Here is a 15,327-nt window from a genome sequence, read left to right as displayed (position 1 = left end):
GTGGAAACATGAACCTTCAGAAGTGTTGAATGCCAAACCAAGTCAACTGGTAGGTGACAGAGAGTTTCTACATTTGAATGCTTAGTTGTTGACCTGTACATAATTTCATTACTGATAATTTGAGAGGAGAAGAGACCAACAACGCAACTTTTGTGTCATCCATAGAGAGGCTGGTTTGGAAAGGCTGAACAATGGAGTGAGAGGTATGTAATCCATCACCAAGTAAAATTTTCTGCCATATGAATAATGGGGGAATTTGGTCACCTCATATATGATAGCAAGAGCTTCCTTCTCAATCTGCGATTAGTTGCACTGTACCCTGTTGAGGAGTTTATGTGGGGAGGCAACTGATCTAGCTCTGTGTGAGAGAACAGTGCCAATCTTGCAAGATTTAACTATACTAGTCTACTGCCTAGCATAATGAATCTCTTTGTATCACTCCCTCGGTCCGCAGCTCGTGGTCGTGCGCTAGCGTTCTCGCTTCCCACGCCCGGGTTCCCGGGTTCGATTCCCGGCGGGGTCAGGGATTTTCTCTGCCTTGTGATGACTGGGTGTTGTGTGCTGTCCTTAGGTTAGTTAGGTTTAAGTAGTTCTAAGTTTTAGGGGACTGATGACCCTAGATGTTAAGTCCCATAGTGCTCAGAGCCATTTGAACCATTTTTTGTATCACTCCCATGGCTGAGACTTTGTGTGCCACAGTGCATGAGCTATGCGCACAACCTGTTTACTACTACTCCATATGGCAGAATTGAAGCCAACTACTGCACTTTCACACAAATTCTGATGCTCCACTAATTTCAAAGACTGATGCAAACTAGGATGAAGATACTTACGAATCTTTTGTCGTATACAAGGATCTGACACATTTTGAGTAATGGCATCCCGGATCATGACATCAATGTAATAACATGCATATTCACACTTAAATTTACAAAGGCATGTAAGCCCTTGTAAGTCTGCTACCCACTGCTTGTTAGTCTGATTAAGTCACCTCTGGAAATGAAAGAATTTGTAATGTGCAGCTGCCACATTAATCTGTTCATCAAAGTGTTTGTCTTGTGCAGAAATTTATTCTTCATAAGAAACACTTTCAGGGCAACTGGTGGGGAAAAGTTTACAGACAAGCATGTACACTGACACGCCAAATATTGCAAGAAAATAAGGTTGCCTGTCACCTGTCCCTACCTTCAGTGTGATGTGCCATGATGTGTGCGTTGAGCTGTGCTTAGTACTCAGATCGTTCCTTGTGTATTGAATCAAAAGCTCAGACTGGTGATCCACAAACAGCTGATGCTGGCTGTGGCTGTTTTGCGGGAGGTGAGAGTGGCAGCTGTGTGTTAGCTTGTTCCACGAGCAATCTTGTTGTCATTTGCATCAAATTCTGCATTTTCCATGCCTGAAACTGAACAATCTGTATTACTGACAGATTTTTCAGAGGACTAACCATGTTGAATACACACAAAAATTACATGAAAACTGTGCACCATCACTGGAGGGGGGAACCACAGACAAATGCAGGTCAAAGTTTTGAACATCCACCAGAACAGTTGCGTCACCAGTTGTTGGGTCAGAAAAGTGATAGATGCTGAGGAATAGATGGGTATTGACACAGAGATCAAAATAATTAGAAGCACATATAATACATATTTAATGTCATGTACTCAACTTTCTTCTGAAAGTCCAAATAATATTCCAAACTAATCCATCACACAAGTACATTCATCATAAACAATCACAATAACAGAGAGCCAAATTAATACACCACAAAGGCTCCAAATGAACTTCACCATCAGACTGCCTGGCATGGGACATTGACTTCTTAATACATCTCGGTGCTGATGCTACTCTCACGTGCAGCAGAGAGTGTGTGTCTATGAGCTGGATGTGGATGTAGAATACCTGGCATGGTGTTCATATTGTACAACACCACAGGTAATAGCTGGTACTGAGTACCTGAGTAATGGGGATTTTTGTCGCATTGAAAGTGGGCATCATGAATAACCACTATACATCTTACTTTCGGACTGTCATTCCCTATATCTTTAATCTCACGATTTTATGTTATATTTCCATCTGAAGTTTCTGTACTGATCATTTACTTCATACAGTTCTTGCACCTCAACTTTCTTCTTATGTTATATCATCACAGTCTCAAGCTGGGTGGAATGAGTGTGTAATATTGCTATACACACATACCTGTATTTGTTGCGTAGCAATAGCTATGTGTTGATTTATTGATTTGAGTTTCATTACTTGTTTTCTCTTTGTTATATTTAAGTACATGCTATATGGAAAGTGGAAACCTCAACATTGCAATTGATTAGAAGCCAGTTTCTTCTTAAGTATACATTGCTTAAAATTTGTTCCAGGTCGAGCAAAGAGTACTTGAAGAAAAAAAAAGAGTCCAAACATGTCTTCATGAAACAACATGGGACAAGCTTATTGACATCTTTGATAGAGTATTAATTGAGAGATATATAGAAATGTTTCTTGCAGAGTTTGTGGTACTACTTTTTAACAATCAAACTGAAGACCTTGGAAGAATGTATCAGTTGGTATCTCGTGTTTTATTTGGTACACAAAACTTACGGGTCCTGTTTGAAGGCCATGTTGCAGGTGTTGGACTAGCTTCCATAAACCAAGTTGCTGATGCTGCTATTAATGTAAGTTACGAATTTGAGTCTAATAAATTTTCTTTGCCTTTTACTTTTTTTTGATGTCATAAAAGAACATATATGTGATAATTAATCTTTTGATTTGTTATTGTCTTAGCTCATATCCCTCCCTACTCTCCTCCCCTCCCCCTCCAGCCCTTTCTCTCTTTCTCGTTACAATAAAGCAGTCCTAATTGATATCTGTCAATGTTAAGGGTGTACTTTCATGTTATTCACCACAACTAACTATTATCTTTAGATTTATTGTCCACCCATTTCATGGCCATGCTCACTGGCAGCATTCATTGGTGTGATGTCTCTGGCGATCAACATGGTTGTAACTACAGCAGCTTCACTACCAGTCATTTGTACTTCCTTTGTCACTAGGAGAGAGGGGTTGATTGCTGTGCATGTTGACCTAACATACACCATCTGTCCAAAAATTTCTGAGACTGATTTTATTCCTGGCGTATAAATGATTTCAGCTCAGTAACTATGGTGACAGCCTGAAGAAACAATTGTAAACAATAGATCTGCAGTCAACCAGTCAACTGTGAGCAGGCAGTGTTGAGTGTTGAATTTGCAGCCATAGTGTGCCAGCATTGTGGTGTCACTAATCATAATGGAGCAGTATCTCTAAATAAAGTGTTAAACACATTCTTCAGAGTGCTTTGAAGAAGATAAAAGTGTGAATAAAGTTTCTCCTACACACTATGTACAAGACCTGCATCATTAAAACACCATCTTAACTTTTCTCTGTTTTTCATTAATCCAGTCTCAAAACTTTTTGGGCTGACAGAGAACATACAACTATTTTGAGATTTTCTTTACTAATTTGTCTAATCTAATGCACTTTCTCCTATACTTGTGTTTGGCAGACTGTGTCAGTATCTGTTCTGTGTGAAGTGTGCACATTGAGTTATTTTATGTTCAGGCGTATCTAGTTCTCCACATTCACACATTCCTTTCTGCTGCCTTTTAATTTTACATAAAGTTGTGTAAGTACTGTCCCATTAAGAAGTGGATTGTGTGCTGATTGTGATTGACATGATTCATTCTTACCTTCCTTTGAAGTCCAGGGAGAGTATTTACAGCTCATTTCACTGGTATGCTACTCTCCTGCCATACATCCATCCTCTGGTTTTGAAACTGGATTATTTATTGTGCCACATTTTTGTACTTGTTCTGGGTCAGCAACCAGTACCATGCTGCCAGATATATACTAGTTACATCAGTTGAGTACATTCCCAGAATGGGAAGCAATGACCCCACTAACATGGTTCCAGGGACCCAATGAGCCTTATGATGAGTATACCCAACTTGGCCTCATGGAATTCACTGTTATTTCTCTAGTAACAGCATTTGTGAACATACATTGGTCACAGAGGTAATGACAGTGCAGAAAATAGCACTATGGCATGTCTAGGTTTTTTCTATGGGTACTCTGCATGTCATAGAGCAAACCATGGCTAGTTTAAGCATTAGCATGCTGGCTTTAAGTCCCACTAAGTAGGTGTATACAACAGGACTTCTTTTTCATCCAAATTCACTTCTACATTTCTACAAATAATGCTGTGTTTTGTAGTTACATGTTCGAACTTAACAACCAGGGCTCTCTGAAGTTTCCACAGTAGTAGAAAGTGTGGTTTTGTATATTTCAGTGGTAAGTTTTTTTGGGAACATCATTTCATCGTGTTTCATCACACCACAGGTTTTATCTTGCAGTGAACCCCTGGAATTCCCTGCACCCATGTCATGGAGATCATCTATAAGTGCAATAATATCTTTTATTCCCTTTCCACAATTTGAAAAAGGGGCTCAATTGGGAGATTACTTAAAATTGGCCCCTCACACTGATCCATGAGGGCATCATCTTTTATATTTTATATTTTGACAGAAGTACAATGTTATGCGTATCCCACATTGTCTTATTGATATGAGCATTATATTTTACCAGAGATTACTGAAGGTGCCTGTGCTGTTTATTATTACAATGATGTACTTTTGTTGGGATTTATCTGACCTGCCTGGATAGCCAAGTGCATTGAAGTGCCCACTTCTGGTACGTATGGGGGTACACCTCACAGATTAATGACGTGGGCAAGTGTGCTGACCAGCTTGAATGTTGCTTTTAGATTTTTTTTCATATACTTTTAGGTAAATACTAGGCTGGTTTCCAGGTTCTACCTCAGTTGCACAATGCACAAACAATTTGAAAAATTATGTCAGATTTGGTCATGTGATATAAACTAGATGCAAACAGAAGAGTTACGTGGAGATTTGTCTTTTGGGGGGGGGGGGGGGGGCTAGGGGGGGGAGGGTAGCTGGGAATAGCTGTAAAATGTTCTCAGAATTAACCAGGTCATTAATGAGGCAAGTCAGCCATTGTATCTTGCAGTCCACATGGTTTTATCAGCTTTTGTAATTAATCTGGAAGTCTTTCGGATCTTAGGAAACCCTCTTCACTCATTTTTTCCTTTTTCTACTAATTTTTAGACTTTTCTATACAGCCAACATACTGAAAGACATAATATACAAATGTTAGAGATCAATGTTACAGTATGTTACTTACACCGTTGTACTGCATTGTGTTGGTGTTAGATGTGGCTGTCTGTCGTGACAGTACACCTGAAGAGTGCATTGTGGGTTATGTGATACTGCATTTCTAACTGCCGCATCACACTGCTTGTCATTGTATTATCAAGCTTCACAAATGCATGTAAAAGGACTACTGTGCTGCCATTCTCATTGCCAACCTTACATCACGACTCTAAACACTATATGTCTGTAATCCATAATTGGAATTTCAGTCCAAGTTACATTCACTGCTGCAGCAGATTCCTGGAGCAGGTAGTCAACAACTTCACTACTAGGAATTTCACTGTATGATTTTGCCCAACTGAAGATAACAGATTTGTCTTCTCTTCCCACTGACACTAGCACTTCAGTATCATGTGTGGAACAGGTTTTTCAGTCTTGCTTTCACTGAAGTTCTTCATTGTTGTTAAAACAATTAGTGAAACACTGAGCTATGATGTATGAAGCAGTTGCCATATTGGAGCATAAATGTAGTGCTTTTATTGTGACCACAAGTTGCATAGTTTGGTGTTTGGTCCTGTTGCTAATTTAAATAAATCAGAATTATGTAAACCTGTAATGTAGAACACAAAATCTCCAAGATTGGTGATCTTTTCCAGAGAATCAAGAACAGCTGCCAACATGAGTAACTTAGAAGTAGATATCCTTGTAGTAGTGAAGCACCTTAAATCACTTAATAAAAGCAAGTATACCAATGAGGTTAATTTCAAAGTATGCTGATGCAATAGGTCCATACTTAAGAATAATTCATAACTGCTCGCTTGACAAAATATGTGTACCCAAAGACTGGAAAATTGCACAGGTCACACTAATATTCAAGAAAGACAGTAGGAGTAATCCACTAAATTACAGGCCCATATCATTAACATTGATATGCAACAGGATTTTGGAACATATCTAGTGCTCTTTACTCACATAAAGCGTTAAGTGCTATTGACAAAGGATTTCAAACTGATTCTGTGTTACTAGATTTCCAGATGGCCTTTGACAATGTACCTAACAATCAGCTTGTAATCACATTGCATGCTTATGGAATATTGTTTCAGTTATGTGACTGGATTCATGATTTCCTGTCACAAAGGTCACAGTTTGTAGTAATTGTTGGAAAGTTGTCAAGTAAATCAGAAGTGATTACTATCATTCCCAAAGTTAGTGGTATAGGCCCTCTGCTGTTCTGTATCTATATAAATGATTTAGGAGACAATCTGAGAAGCTGTCTAAGGTTGTCTGCAGATCATGCTGTCATTTATCATTTCGTAAAGTCATCAGAAGATAAAAACAAACTGCAAGATGATTTAGAAAAGATATCTGTATGGTGCAAAAATTGGCAATTGACCCTAAATATGAAGAGTGTGAGTTTATCCACATGAGTGCTAAAAGGAATATATTAAACTTCAGTTACATGATAAATCAGTCAAATCTAAATGCTATAAATCCAACTAAATACCCAGGAATCACAATTATGAACTACTTAAGTTGGAAACAACACATAGAAAATGTTGTGGGGAAGGTGAACCAAAGGTTGCAATTTATTGACAGAACACTTAGAAGATGCAACAGATCTACGAAAGAGACTGCCTACACTATGTTTTTCCATCCTCTTTTGGAGTACTGCTGCATGTTGTGGGATCCTTACTAGGTAGAGTTAACAGAGTACATCGAGAAAGTTCAAAGAAGAGCAGCATGTTTTGTATTATTGAGATATGTGGGAGACAGTGTCACTGACATGATACAGGATTTGGGGTGGACATCATGAAAACAAAAGTGTTTTTAGTTGCCGCAGAATCTTATCATGAAATTTCAATCACTAGCTTTCTCCTTTGAATGCAGAAATATTTTGTTGACACCAACACACATAAACAGAAATGATCATCATAATAAAATAAGGGAAATCAGAGCTCGCACGGAAAGATGTAGGTGTTCATTTTTTCTGCGTACTGTCCAAGACTGAAATAACAGAGAATTATTGTGATGGTGGTTCAATGAACACATTGCCAGGCACTTTAGTGTGATTTGCAGAGTGTCTATCTAGATGTAGAGCTGATGATTTTTGAGCCATCAGTGTGTACTTTAATTGGTTTGAAATTTGGTCTTAAAAATATCATCAACATTTTTTTATCTAAGTGGGCATTGTGCTCATAAAACATTCCAAGTTTTACCCTTTTCTGGAATAATTTTAATGAGCATGTTACTTTACAAGCAGTCTAAGTAGCCTTATTGTCTTTGTATTAGTGTATTTGCCCGCATCTCGTGGTCGTGTGGTAGCGTTCTCGCTTCCCACGCCCGGGTTCCCGGGTTCGATTCCCGGCGGGGTCAGGGATTTTCTCTGCCTTGTGATGGCTGGGTGTTGTGTGCTGTCCTTAGGTTAGTTAGGTTTAAGTAGTTCTAAGTTCTAGGGGACTGATGACCATAGATGTTAAGTCCCATAGTGCTCAGAGCCATTTGAACCATATTAGTGTATTTAATGCATAAATAAACTTTTACAAGTGGAGGAAGAGTCTGTTAATCCAGAAGAAGTGTGTTTGAGTTTGACTGATTTGTTTGAGCTCTTTTGGAAGAAATTTTCCACAGAGGTACAGTCAGTTTAGGTGAACTGTGGAGGCCCATACATTTCAGTTGATAGTGAACAGTCAAGGTATACCACATTTTCAGCATTGTGTACTGACATTTCTTATTTTTTTCCAATACAGATCTGTAACAACCTCGTTCAAAATCAGTGACTAGGTGCACTATAACTTATTGGAGCATTAGAGCTGTGCAAATGTTCAGTCCCCATCATAATCCTGTTATCACTTTGACTATTTTAATTACTGCCTTTGGCCAACAGGTAATAACTTTACAGTGAATGAATGTTTCTAAACCACTTCTTGTGAACCATTGTTTGAGTCTGTACATGGTGGTTCTCAAATGTGCCCTACAACCGTCTAAAGACTTAATCCCCACAGTGTTTTAGAAGAAGACAAAAGTAAAAATTTGAGAGTACATACATTGTGGGCAAAATTCATGTTACTGAAATTAATTCATCTCGTGTTTCATGGTACAAAGGTCTCAACAATTTTCACCATCAATTAAAGTAACTGACTGAAGCAAGTTGATAATGCTAAGTCAGATATTTTCTGCTGCCTGCTTTCCACAAAGATTGCAAAAGTATCACTGTTATGCATCTCATACTTGTTGACAGGGTATGTTATTTTTAGGTGGAACATTGCTGATATTACTGCTTCCTGGTATAGGATGTCTGTAGATGGACTGATTTTGTGTAACTATCAGCTATGCATTGCTTTTGGACATGTTGGTCAATACACGTGGTACTTTGTCAACGTTGTTGAACAGTTACTAGCCTTGTCTTTTCCACATCCCCTTTTCATTGGTTGATTTGTAATCAGCCTCTCTTGGCTAGTGGCTAAGAGGGCTCCACAAATCAATTCACCCATATGGAAGCCTCCCTGTTCATGTATTGTAATGAACTATAAATAACATGGAATGTGCCACGCAGTACAGTTGATATACCTTTACAGGGATTGGTCACTACTCTGCCTCTGTGGTACTGGCCATTGTTACATCATTCCTGTGGAAGAAAGGTAAACATACTGTTAAGTCTGAGTATCATAAAATTCTGTCATCAGGAAGATACAAACTATAAAGCACAAAACATTATGCTAGGGAACCATGTTCATGAATGATGCATATTCAATCAGGTGCAGAGCAAGTGGAGCAGTATGCTGGAAGAGCAACTTCTATACTACAGGCATTGCAAGGCAATTGTTTCCCAGTCTTAGTACATCATTTAATAGGTGCATTAGGAATGATATAACCTGAAGTGCTACCTGCTGCTGAAATTCACTGTGGATGTCATCTGGCCTTGTTGTTTTATAGGACTTCTGTTTAATGAGATCTAGCGCAACTGTCTCTTTCATAAATATGGCTGTGATATCCTCTTCAGTGTATTCCATGTCTGGTGTTGTGTGTGTACTAGAATGTCTCTGATAGGGTCATTGTCACAGAGGAGATTTGGTAACAAATATTCAGCAATCTCTCCACTCTTGAGTCATTGTTCAATCATTTAGCTTTTGTGTGGATGGTATAATATCTACATCTACATGGATACTCTGCAAATCACATTTAAGTGCCTGTCAGAGGGTTCATCAAACCATCTTCACAATTCTCTGTTATTCCAATCTCGTATAGTGCGCGGGAAGAACAAACACCTATACCTTTTTAGATGCGCTCTGATTTCCCTTATTTTATTGATGTGATCATTTCTCCCTATGTAGGTCAGTGTCAACAAAATATTTTTGGATTCTGAGGAGAAAGTTGGTGACTGGAATTTCGTGAGAAGATTCCGTCGCAACGAAAAATGCCTTTCTTTTAATGATGTCCAACCAAAATCATGTATAATTTCAGTAACACTCTCTCCCATATTTCACAAAATGTGCTGCCCTTCTTTGAACTTTTTTGATGTACTCCATCAGTCCTATCTGGTAAGGATCCCACATCGCACAGCAGTATTCTAAAAGAGGACGGACAAGCATAGTGTAGGCAGCCGCCTTAGTAGATTTGTTACATCTTCCAAGTGTCCTGCCAATAAAACGCAGTCTTAGGTTAGCCTTCCCCACAACATTTTGTATGTGTTCCTTCCAATTTAAGTTGTTCGTAACTGTAATTCCTAGGTATTTAGCTGAATTTACAGCCTTTAGATTTGAATGATTTATTGTGTAACCGAACTTTAATGAATTCCTTTTAACACTCATGTGGATGACCTCACACTTTTCATTATTTAAGGTCAACTGCCAATTTTTGCACCATTCAGATATATTTTCTAAATCATTTTGCAATTTGTTTTGATCTTCTGATGACTTTATTAGTCGAGAAGTGACAACGTCATCTGCAAACAACCTAAGATAGCTGCTCAGTTTGCCTCCAAAATCGTTTATATAGATAAGGAGCAGCAAAGGGCCTACAACACTACCTTGGAGAACACCAGAAATCACTTCTGTTTTATGACTTTCCACCAGATCCTATGAACTGTGACCTCTCTGACAGGAAATCACAAATCCAGTCACATAACTGAGATGATATTCCATATACACGCAATTTCACTACGACCCCCTTGTGTGGTACAGTGTCAAAAGCCTTCTGGAAATCCAGAAATATGGAATCGATCTGAAATCCCATGTCAATAGCACTCAACACTTCATGCAAATAAAGAGCTAGTTGTGTTTCACAAGAATGATGTTTTCTAAATCCATGTTGACTGTGTGTCAATAGACCATTTTCTTCGAGGTAATTCATAATCTTTGAACACAATATATGTTCTAAAATCCCGCTACATATCAGTGTTAATGATATGGGCCTGTAATTAAGTGGATTACTCCTACTACCTTTCTTGAATATTGGTGTGACCTGTGTGATATGTGTTTTGACTAGTTGCTGCAGGATTTTATAGATCCTGTTCCAGATGTTATATTATATCTATGCACTTTGGTAATGTTACCATTTATGTAGCTCAGTCTACAAGAAAATGGAACTGTAAAGGTTTTCAAAGTGTCTGTAACTAATAAGCCTGGTGTTTCTCTCCTGTACCTTTATGACTCTGATGTAGCCTTATGGTTATTCTTGACATCTGAAATAGATTGGTCAGCTAGGGGCCACGACTGTGTTTTTGAATTGCCTGATTGTTGCAGGTATTGCTGCTGAATGAGTTAAGCTAATACTTTTTATAGCTGTATGGAAGAGATATGACCTGATAATGTCCATCAGTTTCTCTCAGTCTGCATTCTAAAAACTGAGTTACATTTCAGATTTTGTTTCATTAGTTTCCTAATGGAAGTCTCCATAGGACTACCCAATTTTTTGCTTTGCAATAAACGTACCTATTGAGGGGGGTGATGTCGATATTCATAATGATCCACCATAGTTGTGATATGTGTTCAGTTGCCTTACTCCGTTTAAAGATAAGAGCTCAGCTCCACATCTTCTATCTTATCCTGGAGCAGCCTACCCCTTGTACTGTTTCAGTTCCTGTTTCACATAAGATTAACAAGTTAGTCCTGCAACCATATAGTTCTATAACATTTATTAAACTCCTGTAGGGCTCTAACTCTTGAGAGTACTGTGCATATGTAGAAGTTATCATCAGTGTCCCTGCGGATCTGGCAGCCTTGATCATCACAGTGCATTACATGTCCATATGCAGCTCCTCAGTTGCCTTGGAAAACTCTACAGTCTTCAGAGTAGTCATCTTTGCTTTAAATTGTAAGAATTTGATGTTTGAAGAGTTCCTGGTATATACTAAAACTTGTTCTGAGCAGTCAGTTTAACCTGTTCTCAACCCTTACTACATTTATTTGTATTTATTGAAGGTGCAGTCCCTTCCATGAAGTTCAATCTCTCACGATACAGATAACCTTATTCCTACTTAAAGTGTTGATTACTTTGGAAAGCTGCCTAGTGTGGAGTGGGTACATCCAATCTTCATTGAAGAGAGACTGAGACAAGACATGAATGTTGTTCAATGTACCATCAAACAGGGTGATTTCAGGCACCGGGGCGAATTCGGACACTATGGCTTATTTGTTGCCACTGCATACAAACAAAGAGTTTCTTATTTTAACATCTGTGCGCCGGTACAGTTGTTTATAGTGAGAAAGTGAACAAAAGTTATAGTTGTGTGGTGAAAAACGGAACATACATAAATTATAACAGTGAAATAGTGAAGCTAAATGAACGTGTATCAAGCCTGCAATTAATTGTAGATGTACTAAGGCGGGACATTGCGCATTTAGAAAATGAAAATGCCGAACTGAAAAAGGCGCGTAATATCCCGATCGCCAAAGCAAGTAAAACACGGAACTGGGAGCACAGGACTAGCATGATCACGGAAGAAAGAAGCGAAAAGGTGATAAATACAACGAATGGAACGAACCGCGGCAATAAAAGCAGTTTCAGTGTCCTACCTACAATAAACGAGTGCTCTGAAGTGGATATAGGCCTAAAGGCAGAAACAACAAGGCAACATATGTTTACTAGGCCAAAAAGGGTTGGTCGTGTGAAACTCAGTGACTGTGGAATTACTGTGGTAACAAAAAACCGTTTCCATGCACTAGATTCAGATATAAATGTGGAATCCACGGAAAACTGTGACGACAACAACACGCCGAATCTATATAGTGACAAGCACACGAGCAGAAACTTCCGCAATAAACGTGAAGACAAACTCAAAGTGAAAATATTCTGTGATAGCCATGGACGTGAGATCGCAAAAATACTACGTTACAGTCATTGTATACAAGCAACTAGTATTGTCAAACCAGGTGCACCCATCCAAGAACTCGTTAGAAACATAGAAACTGAAAATGATCGTCATATTGTCGTCATAGCAGGAGCCAATAATGTATATAAAAACGACCTCCACAGTGCAACACGAAACCTTAAAGCAATACTAAACTCAACAGGAGAGAAATCAGTTTTTGTAGTCGGAATTCCACATAGGCATGACCTTTTGGAATGGTCATGTGTGAACGTGGAAATCATAAAAGCAAACAGGCAATACTCAAAGATTTGCAGGGCCTACCAAAATGCATATTTTATAAGTATGGACTCCTTGCAAAGAGACTGTTACACGAGACATGGCATGCACCTTAATAACAGAGGCAAGAAGATTCTGTGCCAAAACATCAGCATGATACTGAAAGCATCTGACAACCAAGAAGTAATTGCTGCTCTTCCAGTTCCTTGCTTGACGCAAGCAGAGCCTGAAGAAATGGTTACTTCTATTGCAGCAGTAGAAGTAGATGTGGAAGCAGCAATTGTACCTACACACATAACAAATGCTGCAGCAGCAATACCTACCACACTTCATCAACAGGATTCAACAGCAGCAGAAGATGAAGCAACATCCAAATCTCCACTGTCACCAGTTGCCACAACAATGCCTACAGCAGCAGCAGTACCTATCACACTTCACCAGCAAGATTCAACAGCAGCAGAAGAAGAAGCAACCACCTTATCTCCCCAGTCACCAGATGCCACAACAGTGCCTCCAGACACCATAACAGCAGTTACATCAATTCCTCTAGTAGCAGCTTCATCTACAATATCATCACAAGGAGGGAAGAGTAGGTATACAACAGTGGATGTGCTACACCTCCAAGTGAACAATTTTTTAGTAAAAGGCAACAAGAGGCAGAAATCCAAAAGATAAGCCCTGAAAAACGTTTGAAAACCAATTACCATAGTGTTCAGTGTGTTAGCAATAAGAGCATGGATCTTAAAATATGTTACCTTAACGTTCAAGGACTGAAAGATAAAGAACTTATCATAAATGAGTTTGGACTTGATAACCAGTTTGATATTTTTTGTCTGAGTGAACACTGGGCTAATGAGAATGAACTTGCAGTTGCCAAATTTGACAATTTTAGTATAGTAAATAGCTACTGTAGGAAAAAGCACATTAGAGGTGGTGTGGCAATTTATTCCAACCAGTCACTCAATTGTACAATAACCAAACTAGACCTAAATTCCTTGTGTGATGAACAGCACTTTGAAGTTACGGGTATAATCATTAATAGTCATAAGCTAATAGTAGTATCCATGTACAGATCACCAAAGGGAAGCATTAACATATTTTTAGAAAAAATGGACATGCTATTGAGTGAATCAAGTAATATTAAATGGCTACACTATGATATTGCAATAGGAGGTGACTTGAATGCTGATTTTGATGTTACTAAATGTAAGGGTAGTGTTGCAGATCTGGAAAACTTGCTAAGACAATACAATTTACATCATGTTAATAACAGGCCCACAAGAAACAAAGCATGTTTAGATAACATCTTTGTAAACTTCAAGACCACTGAAAACACATGCGAAGTTGTAGTGTTCCCATTCTCTGACCATGACTCCGTATCTCTAAATTATGCAAGTAAAATTCCCCTCAATAGGAGCAATGCAAACAGACCTGTCCCAACAGTCGTGATTACCAGACCCATAACTGAGGATAAAATTAAAACATTTCGTAATTCCCTTGCTGACAGAGACTGGTTTGGCCATTGTAGTGTCGATGGACATTACACATCAAGTAATGATCTGCCAGCCAAAATAATATTTGATAGATTTTTTAATGCATTCTTGACCCTATTTAACCATAGTATTCCCATAAAGAAAATCAAAATAATGGACAGCAGCCACAAATCCAGATCTCAAAACAGACAAAATATATGGTACACTAAACAGCTGACAGACCTAAAGAAACAAGTTTTGTTACTGTACAACATATACAATAGTATGAAGTCTGACTGTGCCAAATCAGCCTATGTGGAATGCAGGAATGAATACAAAAAAGCCATCCTGCAAGCCAAAAAAACCTACAATGCCAACATCATACATAATTCCACCAATAAATGAAAAACTGCTTGGAAAGTAATTAACAGTGCTGCCAGAGATACTAAAAAAGACAAAATTAATATCCCACCACAAACACTCAATGAGTTTTTTATTAATTCAGTGAGAGAAATAGGAGAGACAATTATCAAACCAGACATTAGTCCATCAGAGTTACTCTCCCAAAATTGGGGTAGACAGTCACTAAATACAAGCATGGTAACCTTCTCCGAAGTATCGCCTAGATATGTACAAGGGGTCATAAAACAACTGAAATCATCTGATAGCTTAGATATATATGGCATATCATCCAACCTGCTAAAAAAAGTGTGTGACTGCATTCTCTACCCCTTAACCCATTGCATAAACAAGTGCTTACTTGAGGGATATTTTCCTGATGAGTTAAAACTGTCTAGGATTGTCCCATTGTACAAAAAGGGAGATAAAGACTCTCCATCTAGCTACAGGCCTATTTCAATAGTACCCACATTCTCCAAGGTAATAGAATGCATCATGTACCAACAATTATCATCTCACTTTGAGAATCTAGGAATAATTAATGCTACACAATACGGGTTTAGGAAGAATCTGTCGACCATTGATGCAATCAACACGGTAGTCAGTCACATCCTCAAAGTTTTTGAGAACAAAGGTTTAGCTCAGGTCTCATTCTGTGACCTAAGCAAGGCCTTCG

At 38.6% G+C, this 15,327-nt stretch overlaps 1 protein-coding gene across 2 annotated transcripts in view; it reads left to right on the top strand.

Annotated features, from left to right (window-relative positions):
* LOC124555195 (cullin-1-like) overlaps window positions 1-15,327 on the top strand; it is a 231,548-nt gene that overhangs the window by 99,791 nt on the left and 116,430 nt on the right. For both annotated transcript variants that reach the window (XR_006968526.1, XM_047129039.1), the window contains exon 8: window positions 2,370-2,663. Coding sequence is in view for 1 of the 2 variants with exons in the window: in XM_047129039.1 (XP_046984995.1) it covers window positions 2,370-2,663 (294 nt within the window). In the remaining variant the exon portion in view is untranslated. The remainder of the gene's footprint in view (window positions 1-2,369; window positions 2,664-15,327) is intronic.

This window comes from Schistocerca americana, chromosome X (assembly GCF_021461395.2).
Source record: "Schistocerca americana isolate TAMUIC-IGC-003095 chromosome X, iqSchAmer2.1, whole genome shotgun sequence".
NCBI classification, from domain to species: Eukaryota; Metazoa; Arthropoda; class Insecta; order Orthoptera; family Acrididae; genus Schistocerca; species Schistocerca americana.
The sequence above is the reverse complement of the archived record's forward strand: the minus strand, read 5'-3'. Positions and strand labels throughout refer to the sequence as shown.